The sequence below is a fragment of the Phodopus roborovskii genome, unplaced genomic scaffold, assembly GCF_943737965.1.
Source record: "Phodopus roborovskii unplaced genomic scaffold, PHOROB, whole genome shotgun sequence".
Taxonomy (NCBI): Eukaryota; Metazoa; Chordata; class Mammalia; order Rodentia; family Cricetidae; genus Phodopus; species Phodopus roborovskii.
In genome coordinates, this window is record NW_026126636.1 from 13,739,491 (window position 1) to 13,753,483 (window position 13,993).

Consider the following 13,993-nt stretch of genomic DNA (forward strand, 5'->3'; position numbering starts at 1 on the left):
TCAGGAAGAATGCCTGTGTCTTTCATCAGCGTGGTCAAGAATCCCAAACCCAGCCACATAAAAGCTCAGAGGCTGCAGAAGCTTCCCTTCGAATGAGTAAACATCAGTGTTTCTAGGTGACCGGGCCTCACCAAGTGATGAATCAGATCTAGCAGCTTTGCCAGCAGCGACCGCAGACAGAGAACCTAACTAAGGAGCAGAGCAGATGGCGGCACTACCAGTGGTGGAGAATCTTCAGACCAGTCTGTCTGAAGAAGCCCATGTTGGTGAGGTCAGCACCGCCTAAGAATGGCAGGGGCCAGGCACTCCCCTCGCAAACTTGATTCTGGTGTCCCGAGACAAAAGCGAGTCCGTGAGGGGCAGCAAATGGTTGTGTTCAGTGCACGTGGGCCGTGTGCTTGACTGGTTGGTAGGGGAGGAAGAGAAACACGTGGAGTGAAAGAATGAATTTCGCACACCTAAGCCAAACCTATCGAATCACAAGTGGGATGGAAGAGAATTCGGTTTGATTCCTGCTGTAATGGGTTCTGTTACTCAGACAGTATCCGTTTGTACCACCCTCCCCAGCAGAAACTTTATTGAAATAACACCTCAGGGGGCAGGGGAGGGGGCTGAGCAGGTAAACTCATGTATTGTTCTTACATAGCATATATATATATATATATATATATATATATATATATATATTCAGTGGTTTTTGTTTTGTTTTAAATCAGCACTGCCAGAGAATCTAGACTTGATGTGTTAAGTATAAATTCCATGTTGATTTTTATATTGATTAAACTTGGCCTTTTCATTTGAGGGCAAGACTGGCCTTTGAATGGCTAGATGTTCAAGAGGATATAAACTATTCAGGATTAATAGGATTGGAAGCCCAGCCTTTCCCAATATCTATTAGTAAATAAGAAGAGAAAGCCCCTAGTCCTCCAGATAAAAACAATGCCAACTAAGAGAAGAATATTCCATATATACCAAGAAGGAAAAGAAGTTCAGAATCATAGCTATTTCTAGACGGAGGGTATGGGGTATGGACAGGGAAGAGAACGTGGCTAGATTCAAGCATGCCTCACCTTTGGGCACGGAGACATGACAAGGTTCAAAACCATGCAGTGGAGTTACCAAAAAAAAGAAAAAATTACAAAACTGCATCAGATTTTCCAGATCTTTTGCAATTTTGTGTTTCAGCTGCCTCAGCCACTCAGAGCCTATGGGTCATGGGCTGAATATGCCTCATTGGAAATACTGGAGCTCAGGGGTTGGATAGTAAGCTCACAGGCCTTAATTATACTTAAATATGTAAAGGCATGAAATGAAAGTAAATATGGGTATTTTGCATTAGCTTGGTGCTGTTAGCATATCATGAATTAAATACTGGGGGTAATTCACTGGTATGTGCCTGCATTTCTTTATACTTTGAAAGTTTCATACATGTGTACATTGTATCTTGATCATATCCACATCTCATTATAACCCCCCCCCGGGATTTCCCCATCACATCTCCCTCCCAACGTTGAGTTTTTCTATCATTTATGTATTTGCGTGTTTGTTTTTAACCCACTGAATCCAATTACTTAACAGTAGCCACACTCCTCCTTCCTCCTTCGGTAGCAATCAACCTTGCCTAGTAACTCCTCAACTAGGAGTAGGGCATATCAGTGGGGGAGGGGGAGGGGAAGAAAGAGAATGAATGAATGAATGCATGCATGCATGCATGAATATGACCACAAAGAGGCCATAAGAGGCAGTTGGATGACTTGGAGCTGGATGTACAGGCATGTGAGCCACCCAGTGCTGCTCCTCTGATAGAACAGTAAGCACTTTTAACTGCTGACCCATCTCTGCAACCCCAGGACCTGCTACATCAGTTCTTAAGCTGCTGTCTGTGTCTGCCTTCCCTCTCCATGCTGGTGACAAGTTGACTCTGCTCCGGTGAATGGCCACATGCCCAGGTATATACGGGAAGTACTGTATATGTATGTATGTGTTTATATGTATACATATAGCACTATACCACTATCTATGTGTATAGTATTATATATACAATATATATGTGTGTGCTATATATGTATACAGTATGCATATAATATTACTTGTGTATGTGTGGTAGTATAGTATTATATATAGAACTATAAACATGCATATGTAGTATATATATATACATATGTATATATATATGGGCATTACAAACATCTTGATTTAAAAAAATAAAACTGGGTGGGGTAAGGAGAGAGCTTGGGATCTGGGAGAAATTAGGGAAGAGGGTAAATATGATCACAGCGTGTTGTAGGAAATTCTCAATTAATAAAAATGAAGGGGAAAGAGGGGACTAATGTACACATAATGGTATTATTGTAGGTGGTTTGGTCTGGTAAATTCGTTTGATTTTGTTAGGCAGCAGCTTTTTGTAAGGGTATGGCCTATGCTATGACTCCACAGGGTTTTTTGTATTTTTTTTTAAAGAGTTTTACTATGTGGTTCAAGCTGGCCTTGAACTCGAAGCAATCCTCCTGCCTCGTTTTCTGAGTGCTGGAATTACAGCTGTCACCACACAGCAGTTCACAGCCTTTACCTAGCTGTTGGGTTCTGGACTCACAGAGAATGCATCCTAGTTTGTATTATTCTTTTTTCCCCCTCTCAATTAAAAAAAAAAAATTTTCTCAGAGAATTTTGTGCAATGCATTTTGGCCATATCCCCCCCCCCTTCTCCTTTCCCTTACTCACCCAGCTTAAAAAGACAAACAAAACACAAAACAAAAAATTAATAGACCCTGCCATGGGTCTCTAGTCTTAACCACGGTGTTACACTGCCTCTCGTGGACATAGTGGGTATTACCCTAGAGGTTGAAAACAATCCGAGGCCCAGAGAAAAAAACAGAGGGAAAATTGCATAGGGTCTGGGAAAGAAACAGGAAATTGCTGAAAAGGTCACCTGGAAAAGACCGCGGGTTGTTTCAAAGTCCAGATTTTTAGGGTAAGGTGACCTTCTAGACTAGTGAGTGAAGGCTGGTAAAGGCTGCCTTCCAAAAAAGTGGGCTACTGAGTTGTACATCTGCAATATTTAACCCTTACAACCCCTTAGGGTGTAGACACTGTTTCTCACAAGTTGAAGCTTCCTGGGAATTTAAGTGTGTGTGTGTGTGTGTGTGTGTGAGAGAGAGAGAGAGAGAGAGAGAGAGAGAGAGAGAGAGAGAGAGAGAGAGCTGCCTGAATATATGCAGTGTATCACATACGTACAGGAGCCTGTGGAGGTCAGAAAATGTTTTGGATCCCCTAGAACTGTGATTTTAGATGATTGTGAATCACCTTGTGGGTGCTGTGAACTAAACCCAGCTCCTATGCAAGAGCATCAAGCTCTCTGAAGGGCAGAGCCCTCTGTCCAGGTGATTTTGGTTGAAAGATCAGAAAGCACTTGGTCCTGGAGAACTTGCACTTTATTTGGAAAACGTGGGGAGCACACAGAGACTTACAGGTGGGAAGTGACTGGGCATGGCGTGGTTGAGAACAGAAGTGGTCTTTTCCTTTACCATAGGAAGCCCGGGCCGCTGCTGGCTCTCACATTAGGACAGCGTGATATAAAGGTAGGTGACTGGCCACGGCTGCAGCCAGAGAGGACTCAGAGCTGTGTTATTCTCCTCCTCTAGGCTCCGCTGCTCAGGACTCTGCTGCGGGGAAACCAGTGCCCAGCGGAGGCAAGATGCAGAGGTGTTAGTCTGCCATCTTGTGGTCTCAGGTGAGCTAAGCTGTCTTTTGTCACAGCTTTGTGAAATTTCCTGAGGGCTGGGTCTTCCCTACTCATCAAATCTTCCTTCCCATTAAATATGTCTATAAACATATTAGTGGTCCTCTTCTCCCCATATCTAACTTGTCTGAAATTATCTTTCCTCTCTTCCCTGCTTTGCTTTCCATGTTACACTGCTATCGGACGTCTTTCCTTCCTCCCCATCCTGAATAGTTTGTGTTTTAACATCCTCTTTTATTCAGACCAAGCCCCTAGTTGGAGCTTTAGCCCCCCCTTTTTTTAATATATGAGAGAATGGAAGCACAAATACCCTGTAAGCTGATTAAAACCACGCAGAGAGGCAACCAGCAGGGTGGGAGCCTGGCAATCTGTGTTCACTTAGCTGTCTCAGCCTCCTGCAGTGAGCGCCATTGTTCTAGCGTAGGCTCTTTTCTTGATGCTACTTTAATTATTTAGAGTATTTTCTCGTGGTTGGAGAGCTGGTGACCTTCCAGGTTGTGATTTGAAGGAGGATTAGTTTAGCACCTGAGCAGTTAAGCTGCCTCAGTGCTGCTCAGAGAAACCTGTACCAGGAGGAGATGTCAGAGGGGCCTGTCCAGGAGGAGATGTCAGAGGGATCTGTACCAGGAGGAGATGTCAGAGGGATCTGTACCAGGAGGAGATGTCAGAGGAGCCTGTACCAGGAGGAGATGTCAGAGGGGTCTGTACCAGGAGGAGATGTCAGAGGGATCTGTACCAGGAGGAGATGTCAGAGGGATCTGTACCAGGAGGAGATGTCAGAGGGATCTGTACCAGGAGGAGATGTCAGAGGGGCCTGTACCAGGAGGAGATGTCACAGGAGCCTGTACCAGGAGGAGATGTCAGAGGGATCTGTACCAGGAGGAGATGTCAGAGGGGCCTGTACCAGGAGGAGATGTCACAGGAGCCTGTACCAGGAGGAGATGTCAGAGGGATCTGTACCAGGAGGAGATGTCAGAGGGGCCTGTACCAGGAGGAGATGTCACAGGAGCCTGTACCAGGAGGAGATGTCAGAGGGATCTGTACCAGGAGGAGATGTCAGAGGGATCTGTACCAGGAGGAGATGTCAGAGGGATCTGTCCAGGAGGAGATATCAGAGGGATCTGCACCAGGAGGAGATGTCAGAGGGATCTGTACCAGGAGGAGATGTCAGAGGGATCTGTACCAGGAGGAGATGTCAGAGGGATCTGTACCAGGAGGAGATGTCAGAGGGATCTGTACCAGGAGGAGATGTCAGAGGGATCTGTACCAGGAGGAGATGTCATACTTGTGTGCAACATATTTTGATTGTATCTACCCCCATCTGCCCCTCCAACTCCTCCCAAACCTCCCAACCATACACCTGCCCAGCTTCAAAAGGAGAATATACTCTCCTAAAAAGAAGAGGAAGGAAGGAGAAAGGAAAGGAAGGAAGAAGGGAAGAAAGGAAAGGAGGAAGGAAGGGGGAAAAAGAAAGAAAGGAAAGAAGGAAGGAAGGAGGGAAGAAAAAAGAAAGGAAAGAAGGAAGCCAGCCACCCAGTATCTTGATTTCCAGACTTCCAACGTATAAGATGACTAGCAGGTATTGAGCACCGGAAATATGTTCCAGGCACATGTCTAAAACCTTTACATGTGACTCCCCTAATCTTTACTCTAGTCCCATGAGGGAGAGCCATGCTTCTTGTTGCTGTTATTGTTGCCCTGGTACTGATGGGAATCTGGGTCATGAGCAAGTTTGATTACCTCTTTAAAGATGGGATTTGCTGCACAGCCTACAGGCGTATCAACAAGTTAGAGTGTACCTTCCAGGTGCTGCCAGTTGATCTAAACCTCTCCAAGATGCTCAGCTGGTTTCTGCTTATTGTAGGCAGCTGGTCTGGACTCAGAGGCATTTGTTCAACTATTCTCTGCCTGCACTCCACACTGACAGGGAAGGACCTAGTGAATCTGGTCAGTTTCAGGGACTTCCTGGGGTTATTTTGTTTACCTTCCTGTTTAAAGAGCCTCCCTGCTGGATGGGATGTTTCTATCTTGGAAGAAACATTTATTTAGTTTTGTTGTTAAATGGTCTCTATCTTTTTTTTTTTTTTTTTTTTTTTTTTTTTTTTGAAGTGGTGTTATTTTCATTTTATAGGGATGATAGAGAGCTTCCATGTAAAATACATGTATGTGAGTTGGAAACTGAATGTCTTAGTGTTACTATTGCTGTGATAAAACACGATGAGCAAAGCAACTTGGGAAGGAAAGTGTTTATTAGGCTTATACTTCCACAACATAGTCCATCATTGGAGGAAATCAGAACAGGAACTCAATCAAGGCAAGAACCTGGAGTCAGGAGCTGAAGCAGAGCCATGGAGGGTGTTGCTTACTGGTTTGCTCCCCATGGCTTGCTGAACCTGCTTTCTTATAGAACCCAGGAACCCCAGTGCAGTGATGGCAGTATCCACAATGGGCTGGGCCCTCTCTAATGAATCACTAATTAAGAAAATGCCCTATGGGCTTACCTGCAGCCCCCTTTCATAGAAACATTTTCTTTCTTTTATTTTAAAGATGATACATTTTTATGTGCATTGGCATTTTGCTTGTGTGTATGTCTGTGTGAGAGTGTCTGATCCTCTGGCAGTAGTTTCAGACAGTTGTGAGCTGCCATGTGAGTGCTTGGAATTGAACCCAGATCCTCTCAAAGAGCAGCTGGTGCTCTTAACCTCTGAGCCATATCCCCAGCCCGGGAGGCATTTTCTTAATTAAGGTTCCCTCCTCAGGTGACTTGGGCTTGTGTCAAGCTGACATGAAACTATCCAGCACACTGCTCCAGAGAAAAATAAGTACTTAATACTGCTTCAAATATCACCAATTTGTGCCAACAAATTAATGCCATTCATTAATGTGTCAGAGAGGTCACATTGCGCTGGGTCTTATTGTAGCTTTAGGGATCCAAACTAAATGAGAATTCCCGTTCTACCGGTTTGTGTAACTGAGTGGGAGGAGACAAACAATAGCTAGGTGGTACCGAGATGGAGGGGATTGGGACCTAAGGATGGGGAGGAGCAGAAGGGGGAGGCATGGGGTTTATCACAGGAAGAAAAAGAACTCTGATGTGGCTTTGACTCTGTCAGACTCTGTCCAAGCTGATGTGTGGGGTTCAGCACATCACTCACTTCTTTTCCATTTTTATGCAATAAGTTTTTCAACCTTGTCACTGTTGATGAATGGGGATATATAATTCGTGTGTGTGTGTGTGTATGTGTGTCTATATCTGTATGTGTCTGTATCTGTGTGTGTGTCTGTATGGCTGTGTGTGTGTCTGTGTCTCTCTGTGTGTGTGTCTCTATATGTGTGTATGTGTGTGTGTGTGTCTGTATCTGTGTGTGTGTCTGTGTCTGCATGTGTCTTTGTGTACATCTGTATCTGTGTGTGTGTGTGTGTGTGTGTGTGTGTGTCTGTATCTGTGTATGTATGTGCCTGTGCCTGTGTATGGATTCGGTGTGTGCACATGAGTGCTGGTACCCACAGAAGCCAGAGGCACTGAACCCCCTGGAAGTAGACTTCTGGGAAGTTGTGAGCTGCCAGTGTGGATGGATGCTGGGAACCAAACTCGTGTCCTCTGGGAAGACTCCTACTTAGCCACTGAGCCATCACTCCAGCATTTCTGGACGAGTACTACATGCTGCTAACCACTGAGTGGTCACTGCAGCTTCCCATACCCAATAATTCTTGTATGGTTACGCTGTTGGTTCAAGCAACCTCTCTGCCTCCAGTAGCTAGATGCCAAGGGCGCCTCTCTTCTTCCACAGTTGGGACAACAAATGTTGTCTCCATATACAGGGAGGTGTCTGGTGGAGGAGGGTGTGTAGGGGGGGCACAGGGGTGGATTACAGGGAGGCATCCGCTGTGGGGAGAGCATGTTGGGGTGTAGTGATTGAGAAGAACGACTTTGAGAGCGGGAAACAGGCTTCATGTCACTCCCGTGAGTCTGTGCACCTTTTCTGTTACCCCAAACTCTTCAGGACCCAGACCTTGCAGACTCCAAGTTATGAGTCTCCCTTCTTCATTAGGATACGAGTACCCTAACCCTGGCTTGATTTCAGACCTGTAAGAAGAGGCGCCACAAGCGACAGAGGAAGGCAGCACCACAGTAACGTGGAGAAGTGAATAGTAGTGTGGACCCCGAGAGCGTGGGAATCCCAGGAGCGTGGGAGCACCCTCGAGATCGGCTGGTCACGGTAGGCTAGCCAGACAGCATCCATCCATCACAGCCCACCTGGGTCAAGAGAAAGGCTCACCGCGCTCTCGCCTGAAGCTCATTGTGCCTGACGCTTGCCCTCTGTTCTCTGCAGCACATCCCTTCCTGCAGCGTGAGAACCCGGAGTCAGCGTCAGCCCCCATCCAGCCCCCATCCAGCCGGCCGCATCCCATGCAAACTTTGCAGAAGAATCTGTAGCAGCCAAGGAGGTCTCAGGAGACAAACGCTGTGCCACACCGGAAGGAGGCACACCACAGCATCACAGCGGTCCTCTCTCGCATGCTGCACCTCAACAGACACCTTAAGACTCATTCTGGTGAGGAACCCCTGACGAGTGGTAGAGCAATTCCTCGGGCTAAGTGGGAGCAGCTGAGGGGACAGGTGTGCATGGCCATGAATGTTTTCAGTGCCAGTGTGGCAAAGCCTAGTCCAAGATGTGTACCTCTCTCAGAATCTCAAGGTCCATGAGGTGGCAAAGTCCCTCCTCCAAGTTGGACCACGAAGAGATGTATATCATCCGCTACCAGTGGAAACATGACTACATGAAGGAGAGAGCCTGCCAGTGTTTCGATTGTGACAGAACTTCCAGGTAGAGCACCTGTCTCTGCCATCACCCTCAAGTCCAGGCCTTCCCAGTACCAGTGTATGAGCAATGCTTCCACCAACCCTCACACCCCACTCAGCACCATCAGATGCATCCTCAAGAGGGACAGGCGCAGGCGCAGAACAACTAGCATTGAGAAAGTCAGAGAACACAGGTGTCCTAACAAGTCTTATGTTGGTTTCCCATCTTTCAGTCTGGAGTCTGTGAGCTCCCACTTGCTCAGGTCAGATGTTTCTGTGGGTTTCTCCAGCACGGTCTTGACCGTTTTGCTCATCACTCCTCCCTCTACATCTAGATTCCAGGAGTTTGACTCAGTGCTCAGCTATGCATCTCTTAATACAGGGAGCCATTATGGGCTTAATGAGAAACCTGGCACTAAGGAAATCTTCAGGGATCCACAAGGATGACCCCAACTAAGAATCTAAGCAATGGCGGAGAGGCTGCCTTAAGTGCCCTTCCTCTATAATGAGATGGTGATACTTTAAAAAGCCATCCTAGAGCCTTCATCTGGTAGCTGATGGAAGCAGAAGCAGAGATTCACAGCATGGCACTCTTGAGTTGAGCTGGCTGACATGTGTGAACAGGTCTCTCTTCCTTAAAGAGCCCGCCCTGAATCGGAAATTAACAGATGACATTTGAGTGCTACGGACCACAGAATTATGCAGGGTGACTTCAGCACCTATTTCAGGGGTCAACCCAACAGAGATAGCAAATATCTTGAAGGCATACCTCATTTAGCAAGGTGAATATTGCCACCAGAGATGCGTATCTCAACCTTATCTGCAAGAGGATAAGGTGTGTTGCCTTCTGAATGTATCAGCTGTCCCCCGTCGTAGATTCTTGTGTGAAGAGTTCTTTCCCTCACATTACAGTTTTGGAATTCTTCCTACAGCACTACAGTATCATTAGTAGTTTTCTGGGTACATTTTCCCCTTGCATTGGTATACTGGATGACTCCCCCCAGGTATGTGTGATTGCGGCAAGAAAGTAGTCACAGCCAATGCCCTTACTCTCTCAACCAAGTCTTTGTATAAACTTAGAAATCTGCACCTCTGCAGTTATCTTCCTTGGCAGACAGATGGACAGTGTTAGTGTCCAGGCAAAGAGTCCTCAAGTGAGGCATTCACAGATGCCCAAGAACAACAGTTACAGTATGTCTGAAGTTGTTGAGCTATTGATCCCAGAGAGATAGAGAACAGGAGTGTCCCGGAGCCTCTCTTCCAGCAGATAGGAAAGTGCTATCCCAAGCTAATCTCACATTAACTTTAAAGCATGCCTATTCTTCATTTGCCAGTCTGCTAACAATAGATCTGTGTGGAAAAACAAAGCAAACAAAAACAATAGATCTGTGTCTTAAAGTTGTCACTGGGCACTGTACCCTCCCTGTCTGGTCATGGTTTTGCTCCTATGGCCTTGGACCCTTGTGGTGTCATGGTAAGCAGCTCAGCTCCTAGTTGCTTACTCTAGGTATGTGCTTTTGACCAATGAAAGAAACTTCTTTACCACTTCAAGACTCCTGAAGGAGAAGAGTTTTTAGAGTAGAAGAAGAAGCTAGAAGAAGCATGGAGAAATTAGAAGATAGGGTTATTAGACTAGAAACAGAACAGTAAAGAACACAGGAATAAAGAGCAAGACCCTCAGATTGTGTGTGATAGAAATCTGATGGGAGATGTCACTCTGTAGATATGTTTCTCGTATTGGTTAATAAATAAAGCACTGTTGGCCAACAGGAAAGCAAGATAGGCGGGGCTAGGAGACCAGGAGGAGAGAGGAAGTAGTAGGGAGGAGATCTGAGATGGAGGAGAGAGAGCAGAACGCCAGCCCCTCTCTCCGTTAAGATGAGACCACGTGGAAGTACTTAGATTAATAGAAACGGGTTAATATTTAAGACAGAGCTAGCCAATAAGAAATGCTAGTAACAGGCCAACAGCTTTATATCAAATACAATGTCTGTGTGTTATTTGTGGCTGATGTGGAGGTGGGTCCAGGCTGGAGGGAAAAACCTACTCATAACAGAAATCTTTACCCCCTCCTTCCCTCCTGAGAAGCATTTCACTTTGGGACCCTGGATAGGTGCTGCAGCAGGTCTCTTAGCCCTTACAGCTTGGGCCACTGGGCTTTTGGGTTGTTTCCTTGATTTTTCCTTAATTTGTCTTACGTCAGCATTCTCTGAATTTTTGTATATTTGAGTCTTCAATCATGCTGTAAATGCATATGTGATTTTTCTGCTTTTATAAAGATATAATGACTATGATTGTTAGCCCACATTAAAATCTAACTGAAAAACCTTTGGTTTGTTGCAGTCCATTTTTAAATGAGATAATAAAAACTAACATTTTCAAAAACATATTAACATCGTGCATCTGCATGTGTGTATAGTGTCTCTGTGTTGTGTTTATGTGTGTGAAGGCACATGTGTGAATTTCAGAGGAAAATGTTCAGGGCTCGGTTTTCTCTTTCCACCACGTGTGTCCTGGGATTTGTACTTGAGTTGGCAGCCAACATTTTTTTACCTGCTGAGCCAAAATGTCTGATTGAATGTCAACATTGTTACATTTAATCTTAGCACTAGGATTACGATACTGACCTTTTATGCAGTCCAGCTTTTGTATCAATCAGTAGTTATATATTTTTCATCTTATATGGCCACACATTTTTATTAGTTATCCCTCTGCTTTTCCCCCTAGTTGTGTATTTTTAAAAAAGATTTATTTTTATGTGTATACGTATGTTTCTGTTGCCGAAGTTTCTTGTCCCACCAAGTCCTGCAGCCCTCTTCAGCCCCAAATAAACACATGGACACTATATTAATTATAAAACTGTTGGCCGATGTCTAGGGCTTCTTACTGGCTAGCTCTCTCTCAATTATTAGTCCATAACTACTAATCCATGTATTTCTACAGGCCTTATCTTACCAGAGAACACCTGGCTTGTCCTATCTTCTTGGTGTCTCCATGGTGTCTCTTTCTGGTGGGCTCCCTCTGACTACCTTTCCCGGGATTTTCCTTGTCTCCTAGCCCTGCCTATCTTCCTGCCTCTATTGGCCAAACAGTGTTTTATTCATCAGCCAATAAGAGAAGCATATATACAGAAGGACATCCCCCATCATGTTTCTGTATGAACTGTGTGTGTATGTTTATGTATGGATTTCTGTACTTTGGTGCAGTGCCTGTAGAGGCCAGAAGAGGGCGGCAGATCCCCTCGGACTAGAGTTAAGGCTGTTGTGAGTTGCCTAATTGTGAGAACTGGAACTCAAACTCGGGTCCTCTTGAAGAGCAGCAATTGATCTTCACTGCTGAACCATCTGTCCAGCCCCAGCCTGTGAGTCATATGAAGCAAACTCTTCTTTACATTTCTCATTTTCAAAACCCCAAACATCTCAGGAATAGGGTTACTTTGGCATTCCTAGGGAATCTAGATACTTAAATACTTCATTGAAGCCTTCCTCAGTAGGTCCCACTGCATGCTTCAAGCCAGCCCAAACCCATTTTTACAAAGCCAGGGAGCTAGTTATTTTTTTTAATATCTATAAATACCTAGTGCATCATTTTTCCTGGGAAGAGGCACAGAAATGCCTACTCAGCCAGGTCAGGGCCGGCAAAGACAGGGCGAAGCAATTGTTCCCACCCAAGTCTGGCTCGGCGACCAGTGAGTTTATTGGCGTGAGTTATAGCAGCATGGTTGTGGTGTTACATATCGGAATGCAAATGGCTTGGGCAGCTTCACTCCAGCATGGGCAGTGTCTCAGGAAAGCTGTTGCTGGAGGCCCCAGCACAAGATGCTTGCAGCTGCCTCCAGTTTACCATATGTTTAGCCTCTGGGAGGGACTTTGGTGAGTCTTCTGGGTTTATTGTGGTGTTCCTCAACCAGACTGCATGTTTCAGTCTGGAGGAAATATGACACTAGAAGGTGGGCAGCCAAGGAAATAAACCATTGAACACATGGGCTAATGAATAGACAGTTTCCCCTCCCACACATGCACACACACCGAAAAGCAACACAAATGGCCAATAGCTATTTTAAAGACTAACGGTGGCCTTTCTAATGATCTCTGCATGGCTACAGTGGAAATTCAATGCCGGTGGGTTTCTGGACCTTCCCATGTCTAAACGCCAGGTTCCAAGATGGCACCTGTGGATGCACCTTCTTCAGAGCTGCTTCCACGTCCTTGTTCCTCAGGCTGTAGATAAGTGGATTCAGAGTGGGCGTGAAGATAGAATAGAATATGGCAGCCATGCGCCCTTGAAGAGGGGAATAGTGGGCTGTGGGCTGCATGTAGGCAGAACTTCCGGTGCCGTAGAACAGGAGCACAGTGGCCAGATGGGAGGAACACGTAGAGAAGGCTTTCCAGCAGCCAGCCGAAGAGCGGATGTGAACCTCTGTGAATACAATGAGAACGTAAGACAGGACAAAGCAAGTCATGATGACGCAGCCACCGACTGCAAAACCCACAGCCGCGTGGCCTTCGGTGTCACCACAGGCTAGATGCAAGAGTGGAGGAATATCACAGAAGAAGTGGTCGAGCACATTGGGGCCACAGAAGGGCAAGGAGAAAGCGTTGACCGTGTGGAAGGTGGAAAAGGCCTCGGAGGTGATGAGAAAACATTTGAGAGAGCCAAAGCAGACAAAAGCAAAAAGCCGGGATACACAGGCCGGGAGAGAAAACTCTCTAGTGTCTGCCATGGTATCCACCAGGGCCCCGGGGCAGAGTGGTGGACATAGAACAGAGATCCGCCAGGGAGAGGTGTTTGACAAAGAAGTACACGGGGGTGTGCAGGCGGGTATTCAGCGTCACGGCTATCAAGATAGAGACATTCCCCAGAAACGCAGCCAGGTATATGAGGAGGAAGGCAGCGGTGCTCAACATCTGTAATGCAGGGACGGTGGAGAAACCTACAGACCCTGCAGAGAGATTGGCCATGGCGTGCGTCTGGAAAATCGGAATGAGAATGCATGGAGAGAGTAGGCAACCGTAGCAAGGACCTGTGAGGAGAGGAAGAAAAGGAGGTGAGGTATTTATGTTTCCAGCATTGGTCAGAGACACTTCCTACTGCAGTGGATAGTAATTAATGCAAAGGTGTGATTCAGCTGAAAGCGATGATGATAAGTGGCCTGAGTGCCCAGCAGTCAAGAGGCATCATGGGACATCGATATCACCCCTCTCTCAGGGCTTAGGAAACATCGTAGAAAAGGGGACAGAAAGAATGTAAGAGCCCAGGGGATGGAGAAGGGGTGCTCTGAAATGCTGTCCCTGACCATGACATGGCTGTCACACCACAAACCTACAGCGGCTGTGGTTACCTATACAAGCCAGTTATAATTTAACCATGGGTGGGAGGGGCTTCCAGGGTCCCACCCCTACCGGAGGAGTTAACTGTAGTTAATGGCGGCCAGTCTCTTTTCTTTGAGG

At 46.1% G+C, this 13,993-nt stretch overlaps 1 protein-coding gene across 1 annotated transcript; it reads right to left on the bottom strand.

Annotated features, from left to right (window-relative positions):
• Positions 1–12,642: 12,642 nt before the first annotated feature.
• On the bottom strand, positions 12,643–13,504 carry LOC127238477 (olfactory receptor 5V1-like). Its single transcript, XM_051207095.1, is given in 2 exon segments — positions 12,643–13,281; positions 13,283–13,504. Coding segments are annotated over 2 exon segments (861 nt in total).
• Positions 13,505–13,993: the final 489 nt, after the last annotated feature.